General features: G+C 44.0%; 1 protein-coding gene across 5 annotated transcripts in view; it reads right to left on the bottom strand.

Annotated features, from left to right (window-relative positions):
• Window positions 1-12,959, bottom strand: part of SLC36A4 (solute carrier family 36 member 4) — a 232,796-nt gene that overhangs the window by 63,290 nt on the left and 156,547 nt on the right. The window contains exon 11 of one of the 5 annotated variants that reach the window (XM_074984083.1): window positions 628-845. The exons of 2 other annotated variants lie outside the window; for them this stretch is intronic. In XM_074984083.1, the coding sequence (XP_074840184.1) occupies window positions 835-845 (11 nt within the window). In that variant the 3' untranslated portion in view covers window positions 628-834. Of the gene's footprint in view, window positions 1-627; window positions 846-6,524; window positions 6,660-7,787; window positions 7,889-12,959 lie in introns of those variants that run through there. 2 more of the 5 variants (XM_074984074.1, XM_074984066.1) reach the window with 2 other exon arrangements.

Raw genomic sequence — 12,959 nt, forward strand, 5'->3', positions numbered from 1 at the left:
GAATCCCAAATTTTTTTCTGAGAACTATCTGTAATGACACCAAGATCTTTTTCTTGAATGATAACTAACTTAGATACTCATAACTGTGTGCATAGAGTGGGGATATGTTTTCTCATGTACATCACCTTTCATTTATCAATTTTGAATTTCTTCTGCCATTTTGGTGCCCAGTCACACTGTAATTTTTTGGGAATAAGGGCACTTCAAAGTTGCACGGGTACTTCGAAGTGCCTGCAGCTGCACTGCATGCTAGTGCTTTGAAGTTTGCAACTTCGAAGTTGCCACAGCGAAAATTAGCCTAATGAGGTGCTGCATATTCATCACAGCACCTCTTTGCTATTCCCTGCTCAGGCTGATTACTATGCCTCTTTGAAGAGGAGGGCTAGTGTAGACACAGCCCAAAGGTGATCCTGTCAATTACAAGCCAGTAATTAACCAGGGAACTGGTTGAAACTATAGTAAAAACAGAATTATCAGACAATCTGATGAACATGATATATCAAGGAAAAGTCGACATGGCTTTGTAAAAGGAAATCATAGCTCACTAAACTGTTAGAATTCCTTGAGGGGGGACAGCAAACATGCAGACCAGAGTGATCTAGTGAATATTGTGTATGTGGACTTTCAGAAACCTTGGACAATGTCCCTCATCAGAGACTCTTAAGTAAAGTAGACAGTCATGGGATAAGAGGGAAAGACCTCTCAGGGATCAGTAACTGTTTAAAAAAGAAAGGAAACAAAGAATAGGAATAAATGGTCAATTGTCAGAATGGAAAGAAGTAAAAAGTATGGTCCCCTAAGAATCTGTACTTGGACCAAAGCTGTTCAACAAATTCATATATGACCTGAAAAATAAAAAAAAAAGAGTTAGCAGTGAGCTGGCAAAGCTGTAGATGATACAAAATAACTTGAGATAGTTAAGTCCAAAGCATACTACAAAAAGTTGCAAAGGGATCTTACAATACCATATGACTGGGCACCAAATTGGCAGAAGAAATTCCATATTGATAAATGAAAGGTGATGCACATTAGTAAACATAAACCCCACTATACACACACAATTATGAATACCTAAGTTAGTTATCATTCAAGAAAAAGATCTTGGTGTCATTATGGATAGTTCTCAGAAAACATCTGCTCAATGTGCAGTGTCAATCAAAAAAGCTAATATAATGTTAGGAACCATTAGAAAAGGGAGATATAATAAGAAAGCAAACGGTATGCCTGTGCCTTCATACAGCATGCAGTGCTGCTCTGCTCATATCAACAAGGATATTTCTTTTTATGAAGAAGGTTGCAAAGCATCCAGGCAGAGCCAGGCTTTCACCCTCCATGTCAGGAGAACCACACACACCAGCTCACATCCTGCAAAGGGATTACAACCCGAACTCACACTTTTCAGCAGTGCTGCCTTGTACAAGAAGGTTTACACACTTGATCTTAGCAATAAAAAGGCCGAGAAAACAGAACAGAGAAGGACAACAAAAATAATTAGGGAGATGGAACTTTTTCCACAAAAGGGGAGAATGAAGATTTGGACTGTCCAGATTAGAAAAAAGATGACTCAGGGGGATATGACAGACAATTATAAAATCTTGACTGGTGTGGAGAAAGTAAATAAGTGGTTATTTACCCTTTTGCACAACACAAGAACCAGCATCATCCAATGAAATTAATAAGCAGGAAGTTTAAAATAAACTTAAGGAAGTACTTTGCACAATGCACAGTCTGCTTGAGGAACTATGTCAGTGTATGTTGTGGAAGCCAAAAGTAAAACTGGTTTCAAAACAGAATTAGTTAAATACACGTTGGCTAGGTATATGGATGGCTATTAGCAAAGATATTTAGGGACAAAAACCCTATTCTCTGGGGCTACGTCTATACAGGAGTCCAGTTTCAAATAAGATATTTCAAAACAACTTATTTTGAAATCACACAGCCACATGGAAAAAGGCATTTTGAAATAGCATCCAGCTATTTCAAAACAGCATTTCTGGACACATATGGCTTTTTTGAAATAGTGCCAGAGGATGCCACTGTGGCTTATTTCGAGATAGCACTTATTTTGATCTAATTCAAATTAGCTTATTTCAAAATAGGCATTACTTCTTATATAATGAGGTTGAATGAAATTGAAAATAATGCATCCACTATTTCAAATTTATTTTGAAATAACCTTGCTGTGTAGACATACCCTGGGAGTCCAAAAACCTCTTGCTTTTTATAAGTAGGGGATAGATCACTCAATAATGGACGTTTTCTACTTACTCCCTCTTAAGCATCTGGCACCAGTCACTGTTGGAAGAGATGACCCTGGGCTAGATGGAGCACTGGTTTGAGACAGAATGGCCATTCTCAGGGTCTGTGGTTCATTTCTTGTACATGTGAAGGAACCACTTCACTCACAGACTATTACAGGCCTGATCAAATGCCCTCTGAAAAACTCACATGGACTTTAACAGGTGCTGGATTAGATACCATGTGCTCAAACTTTTTTGGCAAGATGATCAAGCAACAATCTAGGGAGGAAGGTGTTGGGGTGTACACTGCCAAAGTACAGGGTAAGATATGGTGAATTTGGTGGGATGTTGGGCAAGGGAAAGCGCTGTTCTGGAATGTAGTTCCCACTGTTGTGAAGACTTAGAAAATTGTTGATTTATAATAAATCCTCGAAGCAGGTCACTTAAACAGAACTTTTTAGGAAATAATCTAAAGATTTCCAAAATCTGGGAACTTTGCCAATAAAAGTTATCATTGTTATGACAGGATTCTTTTTTTCACTAACAATGCTGTAAATCATTGACATCACTGGTAGTCTACTTATGTGAGTACAGAATGAGGAACACTTTGTTTCTAAAGCCTCATTCTTCCTATTTATTCCTAAATACTTTATAGCTAGGGAGGCTGTGGTTGTGGAATCTAAATCATTTGAGATTATTAAGGGCAGGTTCGACAAACATCTGTCAGAAATGCTCTAGATAACATTCAGTCCTGCCATGAGTGTACGGGACTGGCCTAGATGATCTCTTGAGGTCTTTCTCTTTCAGTGCTGTAATTCTATAATTCCATACACAAAGGCCATGTCTACACTAGCCCCAAACTTCGAAATGGCCATGCAAATGGCCATTTCAAAGTTTACTAATGAAGTGCTGAAATACATATTCAGCACCTCATTAGCATGCGGGCGGCCGCGGCGCTTTGAAATTGATGCAGCTCACCGCCACGCGGCTCATCCCAACAGGACTCCTTTTCGAAAGGACCCTGCCTACTTCAAAGTCCCCTTATTCCCATCTGCTCACAGGAATAAGGGGACTTCAAAGTAGGCGGGGTCCTTTCGAAAAGGAGCCCCGTCGGGACGAGCCGCGCGGCTGTGAGCCATGTGAATTTCGAAGCGCCGCGGCCACCTGCATGTTAATAAGGTGCTGAATATGTATTTCAGCGCTTCATTAGTAAACTTCCAAATGGCCACTTGCATGGCCATTTTGAAGTCTGGGGCTAGTGTAGACATAGCCAAAGTGATGCATACTAGCTCTTTCGTGGGACCACTACCTCAACCATTACAATAGAGCCACTTTGGGAATTAAACATGACTGTTCAATATAGCACAATATTGTACTGAATAATACTAATTGATGGAATTAGGAAGGAAGAATGTAATAACTGAAATTGGAATTTCCACAGAACACCAATGCTGACAATTGTAAGGAATAACCACATACAGTTTGGAAAGAGGTTTTATGTCTTGTGAACCAAAACAGACTGACAGACTAAGCTAGCTATTATGTGGATGACTGGCAGCTTTCTCCCTCATTTCCTGATAGTTCAAATCTGACAACTTTAAGTACCAAAATTGTGCACAGGTGGGGCGGGGAGAGGGGAATGAAACGTAACGTCTCTGACAGATCTAATTTGAAAGAGTTAGCCAAATATGTCAGACTTGTGAAAACAAACTTAGTCTCTGCCATGAAGCCATAATTATTGTTGAAAGAGGTCTACCCAAGCTACACTACAGTACCCAGCTAGTATACTCGTCACAGAGAAATAGCTTCCATTTCACATCACAAGCATTAAATGAAATATAACATTTCTGAGAACAAAGTGAATGGAAAAAAGGAAGATTATGTTATGTAAAACCTCAGTCCAAGCAATTATCCTGTAAATTGGTTCTTTGTAACTTTCAGCTGCTGTCTCTTAAGTTCTGCAACTTGCTGTAAGACTGTTGACTTCTACAACTTTTAATCTTTGTAACTTTCAGCCACTCTGTTTTTGGTCTGTAAACTCTACCCGCAAACTTAGTCAAAGAGCCCAGACAAAGGTTTCCTCATGCCATTGACATAAATCTGTAGCAGGAATACAAGGGGAGAGACCAAATGACTGGGCAGGTAACTACAAATGGCAGGTCAGTCCTCTGCTGCATCAATTAATTTTGACATTCTGTATCAGTCTTGCCCCATTTATGAGGAACATGAATTTTTTATCTGCAGCCAAAATTTTCCAGTTGTGCCACGTTATTTATTTTGTGTATATATTAGTTAATTTTATCCTTATGGATGCCTAAATTGGCACCAAAATTAACAAAATGAGTGTCACTTTCAACAAATTTAATCAAAAAGTCTGGGTGTCAGAATAATGCCAAGTGCCGATCGTAATGAGCACTTGCCTTTTAACTATGGTTCCAAAGCTGGAAGTTTGCTGTCTTCCACATTTGTTGCCTTAAAGATCGACAGCATCTGCTATTTACACTCTCCCTGTATGGTTAAAGCTACATGCAGTAGTGCAGGCCATCAGGTGCTGCTGCTTGCCTTAAGGAAGTCAACTGAGTGTGTCATTTGAATTTCTATGAAATTATCATTTGCATTGAGCTATACTAAGTTTCACATCAGGTTTCTGAGTTCAAAAACGCTTAAATTGATCTTTCCTCTGCAGCTGACGATCCTTCACCTGTCCATATAGAATGAAGGCTTGTAATGGGAAGAAACAGATGTCTGAGATCAGGCTTGAAACCTCAAACAGAGAAATACTCTAACTTCTGGCAAGACACCGTTTTTTTCCCCATCTTGATTCTCTATTGACCTCATGGAAGGTGGTCAGTGTCACTGCTGAAAGGGAATTGTGGAAGAGAGAGGGAACCTTCTTATAAGGCTGGGGTTCTATACATTCAGCTTGCCTTCTAATTTCTTTCCTATCTAGCTATTTATAGCACATTCAGCACAAAGATATCTGAGAGACTAACATCTTCAGGAGTACATTCCGTTCCAAGTGAGAAGAAGCAGAATTCTGAGATCTTAGCATTTTAGCTGCATCAAGCTGACTTACTTTATTTGCATTTTTTCTTTTTGCTTGCTTATCCCAAGCAATTTAAATAAATTCTGTTCTAATTCTTATATAATAAAATGTCTCTTTCGAAATTGCCACCAATAATTCTGATCTCTGACAATCTTCGCCCACAAATTTTCCATCTGCCAGTTTGCTATGTGATACATAAACAGCAATTACTATTCCACTTGTAATCTAAGGTGGCTAGGGACATACGATTGAGTACCAGCAATACCTAAAGTTGGTCAGTGGTGAAGCACAACTGTGGGTATTTATAATAAAATTCAGTCAAGACAAGTGCAAAGTTCTTCACTAAGAAGGAAAAATCAAATGCATAGCTGTGCAAGTGATTTACTTCATGAGATCTTTACTTTCTGAAACTGCTAGGCATTCACCATCTAAAGTCATAGCTCCATTTAAGATGCACTCATCTTAAACACCCAAAATCATCTTTGAAAATCCTGACCATTGAATTTAATATAGTATTCATAATCTGCATAATTTATAAAAAATCATAGTCTTTTGTGTCCAGATTCTTAATTGAACCCTTTAAAATGTATTTATCCATGGTAATTATCTAAATGGATTTTCTCCTCGGGTTCCCAGTCAGTTTCCTAATAGCACTAACTGACATGCATCTGATGAAGTGGGTCTTTGCTCACAAAAGCTTATGCTCCAAATAATCTGTTAGTATTTAAGGTGGCACAGAACTGCTCACTGTTTTTGTGGGTATAAACTAACATAGCTACTCTCTGATACTTAGTGCTAAGTAATTTTCTTAGCCTCTTTTCTTTTTTCCCCCACATTTTCTTGGTGCCTTTCAGGACGTATCCCAAAGCTCTTTGCAAACAATTAAGCCTTTCACCACTTCTGTGAGGTTACCAATAGATAATAACAGTAATTTTTAAATAAGTCCTTTCTTGAAAATGGTCAATGGAGTAGCCAGAAGCTTACTGATATAACTGTCATAACATTTGTAGTCTACATAATTTTTCCCTCTGTTGCACCAGTTTTTTCTTAAAAATCGAATGTGATACAGCAGAATTAATTTCTTAATTCACTGGGAATATGTGACTCAATTTTGAAAAAAGGCTATTAAGCTATGGAGTATTAAAGATGCACTTTTTAATGTAAGCAGTGAAATATTATAGCAAAAATGTTCCAGTGTTTATAAAACAGCATCTCCTTAGCTGGTATGCACTGGCATGGTTCCTTTGACTTCAAGGCTGCTATATACATTTATTCCAGCTGAAGATATGCCTTTATGAGTCTTTGAGGAATTCATCATGATGCTTCAATGTACATTCTTTGACAGGTAATGGCCCATCATATAGCTGTTTGAACTATCAGAGACATAGAACAACATGATTTATTTTTAGAACATCACCACTGAGACGTTTCTGTTTCTGTACAACAAAATCAAACACATACCGTCTGTTCTTTATAACTCTATTAATCCTGTAAGTTCTTGCAAACTGATGATTCCAGTACCTTTACATTTATCAAAGTCAGGCTGACTTTCCCCAGGTCCTCTTCATTTCCCTTTTAAAGATAGGTACACAGTTTGTCCTTCTTCAGTCCTCTGGGCCCTCACCCATCCTCCATCAATTATCCAAGAGAATTGCTAACAGCTCTGCAAAGCCTATGCTTAAACGTATCAGGTTCCACCCACTTGAATATATCTAAATTATTGAAATATATTGAACCTGTTCTTTCTCTCTTTTGGTTCTTGCTCCTTCGCCCTTTCTGTTAATAATAATTGTGTTGAAACGGTTCCGCCAGGCTTAAAAACTAAGCCACATGAGAAGGCCAGGAGCTGGACATGGTTGTCAGAGGCTTTTTGAGACGCATGTCATTGAGGGAATTTTATAGGCTATGGGAGCTTATCCCCACAACTGCCCTCGGCATGACAACCTTGGAACCGTTTCTACTGACAGGAGAAGGGGCAAAAGGCAGCACACTGGCACCTTGAAACCGGTTGCTTCGGGCAGGTGAGGCTCGTTAGCCTTGGTCGGTCGCTCACCTAGGAGAAGGTAAACTCTGATTTCAAACCCCACTGCCTTGTGGTCACCCCCATTCTAGGGAAGCGCTTCGGGAGTTAACCCTGAGGAAAAATCCGGAGTTGGAGACCCGAAGGCAGCCTGATTTTACTTTTGACATCTTCCTGGCAACTCCTGCGATGCTGCTGATGCCAAACTGTACCGGCTCACCGTTCCTTTGGATTCATCAGCAACATGGAGAGCGGGGAATCTCCTACATGGGCAACAGCTCATCCTCCATACAAAATTTGTCCAGGCATGCGCCCTGGAGAGGACATTCCAGTGTCGCCTCACAGCGTCGGCATAACACGGGAAGCAACAGTATACCAGTTACAAGTCATAGCTCGTTGGCGAAGAGCTTGACGCCAGTGGTTGCTTCCACCGGTGGGAGGGGTCATCGAAGCCTCATTGGACAGCTACCGCCCACCTCAAACTGGGCAGCCCCCAGCCAATAAGGTGCTGTTTCGCCACAGTCCATTTGCTTCACTGGGTGCGTGGAGCTTAGGGATCAATCCCAACAGGTGGTCTGAAATCTGTGCACCAAACAAAAAGAAAAAAATACAAAAGGACCTGGTTCTTAGACTGGGCACCTGGAATGTTAGAACCATGATAACTGGACTTTCAGACAACCTTGAAGACATAGATGATATCCGCAAGACAGTGGTTATTAACAACGAACTGTGAAGGTTAAAAATGGATATTGTCGCCCTTCAGGAGACAAGACTCTCATCTTCCAGCAGTCTAAAGGAGAAAGATTTCACTTTTTTCTGGATGGGAAAACCCCCTAGTGAGACCAAGAGCACAGCGTGGGTTTCGCAATCAAGAATAGTCTGATTGGCTCCATCACACCACCCACAGGGCACTTGGAAAGGCTTATACAACTCCAGGTGCAAACATCTGCAGGCCTGACCAACATCATCAGTGCCTATGCTCCAACGTTGATGTCTTCCCAAGAAGCTAAGGACAAGTTTTATGATGAGCTCAGCATTGCAATTGAAGAAATTCCAACTCGCGAGCCACCGAGCATTCTTGGGGATTTTAATGCAAGAGTTGGTGCTGACCATTCCAGCTGGCCCACATGCTTAGGGCAATTCGGAGTTGGGAAGTTAAATGAGAATGGGCAGCGACTGCTGAAGTTTTGCTGCCAGCACAGTCTCTGTGTTACCAACACCTTTTTCAAGACCAAGCCCCAGCACAGTGTGTCATGGCGTCATCCCAGGTCCAAACATTGGCACCAGCTGGACTTGATCCTTGTAAGGCGCGCCTGCATAGGCAACGTCAAGCTGACTTGCAGCTATCATAGTGCAGACTGTGACTCCGACCATTCACTCACTGCCAGCAAGATCAGGCTTCAACCTCGGAGGCTGTATCGAACAAAGAATGCAGGTAGGCCACGAATCAACATCTGCATGACCAAAGACCCCGAGAGGGTTGCACAGTTTACCCGTGCCCTCAATGTGGCCCTTCCTGGCCCAACCAGTGCAGATGCCAGTGGAAGGTGAGCACACCTTAGGGACACCATCTACAACACAGCGATGTGGACTTTTGGTAAGAAGCAGATGAAGTCAGCTGGCTGGTTTGAAGCACACTCAGAAGAGCTGCTGCCCATCGTTGAGGAGAAGCGGCTCGCAGAGACAACATACAAGACATCCCCTAGCAAGAGGAACTTGCAGATACTCAGGGTCGCTCATGGTAAAGTCCAAAGGACAGCCAGGTGCCGTGCTAATGACTACTGGCTTCAGCTCTGCTCCAGAATCTACACCTGTGCAGACAATGGCAACATAAAGGGCATGTATGATGGAATCAGGGAAGCCATTGGACCAATTCAAAATAAGATTTGTCCCCTGAAGGCACTCAATGGAGAGATCCTTAAGGACCGCTCCAAACAGATGGAAAGGTGGGTGGAGCATTACTCAGAGTTGTACGCTTCGGAGAACACTGTCACAGAAGCAGCACTGAATGCCATTAGGTGCCTTCCAACTTTGTCAGAGCTCGACAATGTACCAACAGCGCTGGAGGTCAGCCAGGCACTTGACACACTGGCAGTTGGGAAAGCCCCAGGTAAAGATGGCATTCCATCAGAAATTCGCAAGTGTGCTAAGAGCAGCCTGATTCCAGAACTGCATGGTTAGTCAGTGTTGGAAGGAGTGGAAAGTACCACAAGACATGAGAGATGCCAACATAGTCACTCTTTACAAGAACAAGGGTGACAGGAGCGACTGTAACAACTATCGTGGTATATCCCTCCTTAGTATCGTTGGAAAGCTCTTTGCCCGGGTAGTATTAAAGAGGCTCCAAGTCCTTGCAGAACGAGTCTATCCTGAGTCACAGTGCGGGTTTAGAGCTAGAAGATCTACCATCTATATGATCTTTTCCCTTAGGCAGCTGCAGGAAAAGTGCAAGGAACAGCAAAGGCCACTCTGCATTGCATTCATCGACCTAACCAAGGCTTTTGACCTTGTTAGCAGAAATGGTCTTTTTCAAATTCTGGAAAAGATTGGCTGTCCCCTCACCCTGCTCAATATTATCAAGTCTTTCCATGAGGACATGGAGGGAGTCATTGTCTATGATGGTTCCACCTCCAAACCTTTCAGTATTCACAGTGGAGTGAAGCAGGGTTGCATTTTGGCCCCTACACTTTTTGGAATATTTTTTTCCATCCTGCTCAAATATGCCTTTGGTTCAGCCATGACAGGCATTTACCTTCACTCGAGATCTGATGGCAAGCTCTTCCAGCTGTCTAGGCTAAAAGCAAGGACCAAAGTGCAAACAAGGTGCTTGCAAGACTTCCTCTTTGTGGATGATGCAGCTGTTACAACTCATACACAGGAGGAACTACAGCACCTCATGAATCGCTTTGCGGATGCCTGCAAAGAGTTTGGGCTTATCATCAATATCAAGGAAATGCAAAGCAACATCTGAAGAGCATCTGAGCATCTGAAGAAGTGAGTTAACTCACGAAAGCTCATGCTCTAAACTTTTCTGTTAGTCTATAAGGTGCCACAGGACCCTTCGTTGCTCTACAGATCCAGACTAACATGGCTACCCCTCTGATAAAGGAAATGCAAGTGATGAGTCAGGACACTAACCATCCACTTGCCATAAGCATCAACGATCACCAGCTGGAAGAGGTCCACGAGTTCGTTTACTTGGGCTCCACAATATCCAACAACCTCTCCCTTGAAAGTGAGATTAACAAACGTATCGGAATGGCTGCCACCACACTATCCAGGCTAACAAAAAGAGTATGGTCCAACAGGAAACTCAGCGAGCACAACAAAGCACAAGTCTATAGAGCCTGCATACTGAGTACCCTCCCGTACGGCTGCGAAACTTGGACACTGAGCTCCAAGTATGAAAAGAGGCTCAACTCATTTCATATGCGTTCCCTGAGATGCATCCTGGGAATCTCCTGGTGCGACAAGGTGACCAACAACACGGTGCTCGAACGAGCAGGGACTGCCACCATGTACACTTTGATCAAGCAGAGACGCCTGTGATGGCTAGGTCACATCTCCTGCATGCAGGACAGTAGCATACCTAAGGATTTGCTCTATGGTGAACTGGTGACAGGGACCAGGCCGGTTAGAAGACCTCATCTCCACTACAAAGATGTGTGCAAGCGCAACTTGAAGGCTGCTAACATCAGCACTGCCACCTGGGAGACACTAGCCACCGATCGATGCCTGTGGAAGCAACGGGTGAAAAAAGGACTGTCCAGGTATGAAGACAACCTCAGGCAACAAGCAGAAGAGAAAAGAACCCTGAGGAAGTCCCACCCCCAGTCCATCAACCAGGGCTCAGTGTTCTCCTGTACCCTGTGCGGAAAAGACTGTCACTCAAGAATCGGACTTTACAGCCACACTAGATACTGCTGTCGATCCAACCCCGGGTGCAACAACACACCATAGTCCTCTGGGACTGATGGATGCCTACCTAAAATTGTGTTGAGTATCTGGTCATCACTGACCTTTGTAGTGAAAACTGAGGCAAAATAGGCACAAAACAGGCCAACCTTCTTGATGTCATTAGTTATTAATGTTTCTGGCAGAAATCCCACATTTTGGCTATGTCTAGATTGAGCTGATTTATCGGCAGAAGCTTCTGTTGGAAGATATTTTGTGACAAAACTTCTTTCGATAGATTGCGTCCAGATAGCAAAGCGGCTCAAAAGAACGATCCACTCTGTCGACAGAGAACAGCTGGACAGCCTGGCTGCTCTACCAGCAAAATAGCCACCCAGAACCACAGCAGACAGTGTCACAGGTCATCATTTCCTTCCAGGAGCCCTGGTGAGATGCTCGCTTAGAGGGACACCCTGCCCGACACCCATTCCTTGCCGATGCGCCACGCGTACCTACTCTTCAAGGGACAGCACAGCCAGAGCAGGCCACAACTCCTACTGGGAGACACAGCTCATTATAGGGAGCCTTGGTGCACCTGCTGCACCTATTGATGGCCAACCTCCTCCTCCTCACAGAGGGCAAGCCCAAGCTCATCTTTGAGGACCTCACCATGGCTGCAGGATGGTCATACCTGCTGCCTGCCCCCGCCCCCCACCCAGAGCAGAGGCGTATCTGGAGGCACTGCAACAGTTCTGACTGGTGGGACTGGCTAGTCATGGGGCAGTGGGACGACCAGCAGTGGCTCCAGAACTTCTGAATGCAGGACACCTTCCTGGAGCTCTGTGCCTGGCTTGTCCCTGCCCTCTAGAGACAAAACACTGGGCTGCAGCCTGCCATTCCCCTGGACAAGTGGGTCGCAGTCACACTCTGGAAGCTTGCCACCCTCAACAGCTACTGGTCAGTGGATAACTAGTTTGCTGTGGGGAAGTCCACCATCTGGGCCTTCCGCATGGCACTCACAGGCTGCAGTCCCTGTACGGGGAGGGGAGTTGAGCACCCTGCTTAAAGTGTACCTGCAGGAAGTGGGGTTGGAGGGATGAGTTGGGAGGAAGCCCCATCCCTGGGGGACTGTGTTGTCCCACCGTCATACAGCCCTGCTGGCAGCCTCCCAAGAAGGGCCTCCTGCAGAGCTCAGGAAGGGTGTGGGAGAGGGACAGGGGCCCCAGGCCACAGGGTCTCCCTCAGTTTGTGACTTGTGTGTTTGGTCCCCTCCCTCTGCAGGTTGTGACAGCCATCAACACCAACCTGCTGCAGAGAGTCATCTATATGGGAGACGTGGATGTCGTCATGGCCTGATTTGCTGCCCTGGGGCTCCAGAACTGCATTGGGGCCATTGGTGAGACTCACATCCTGATCTGTGCCCCAGAGCACAGCATAGCCAAGTATATCAACCACAAAGAATACTTCCTGATAGTGCTGCAGGCTCTAGCTGCCCACTGTGGATAGTTCATGAACATTTACAGCTGGTGGTCGGGTCAGGCACATGTGCCAGAGGATGGAGGCAGGCAAAATCATATCCCATCCTAAGTTGGAGGCTGGGGACATTCGGATGCCATTCTGCATCGTGGGGGATGTGGATTACCCCCTCATGCCATGGCTCATGAAGCCTTACACCAGCCACCTGAACCCCAGCTGGGAACTCTTCAATGTTCACCTCAACTGGGCCTGGATGCAGGCCAAGTACGCTTCCAGCTGCCTC

This window comes from Carettochelys insculpta, chromosome 1 (assembly GCF_033958435.1).
Source record: "Carettochelys insculpta isolate YL-2023 chromosome 1, ASM3395843v1, whole genome shotgun sequence".
NCBI lineage: Eukaryota > Metazoa > Chordata > Testudines > Carettochelyidae > Carettochelys > Carettochelys insculpta.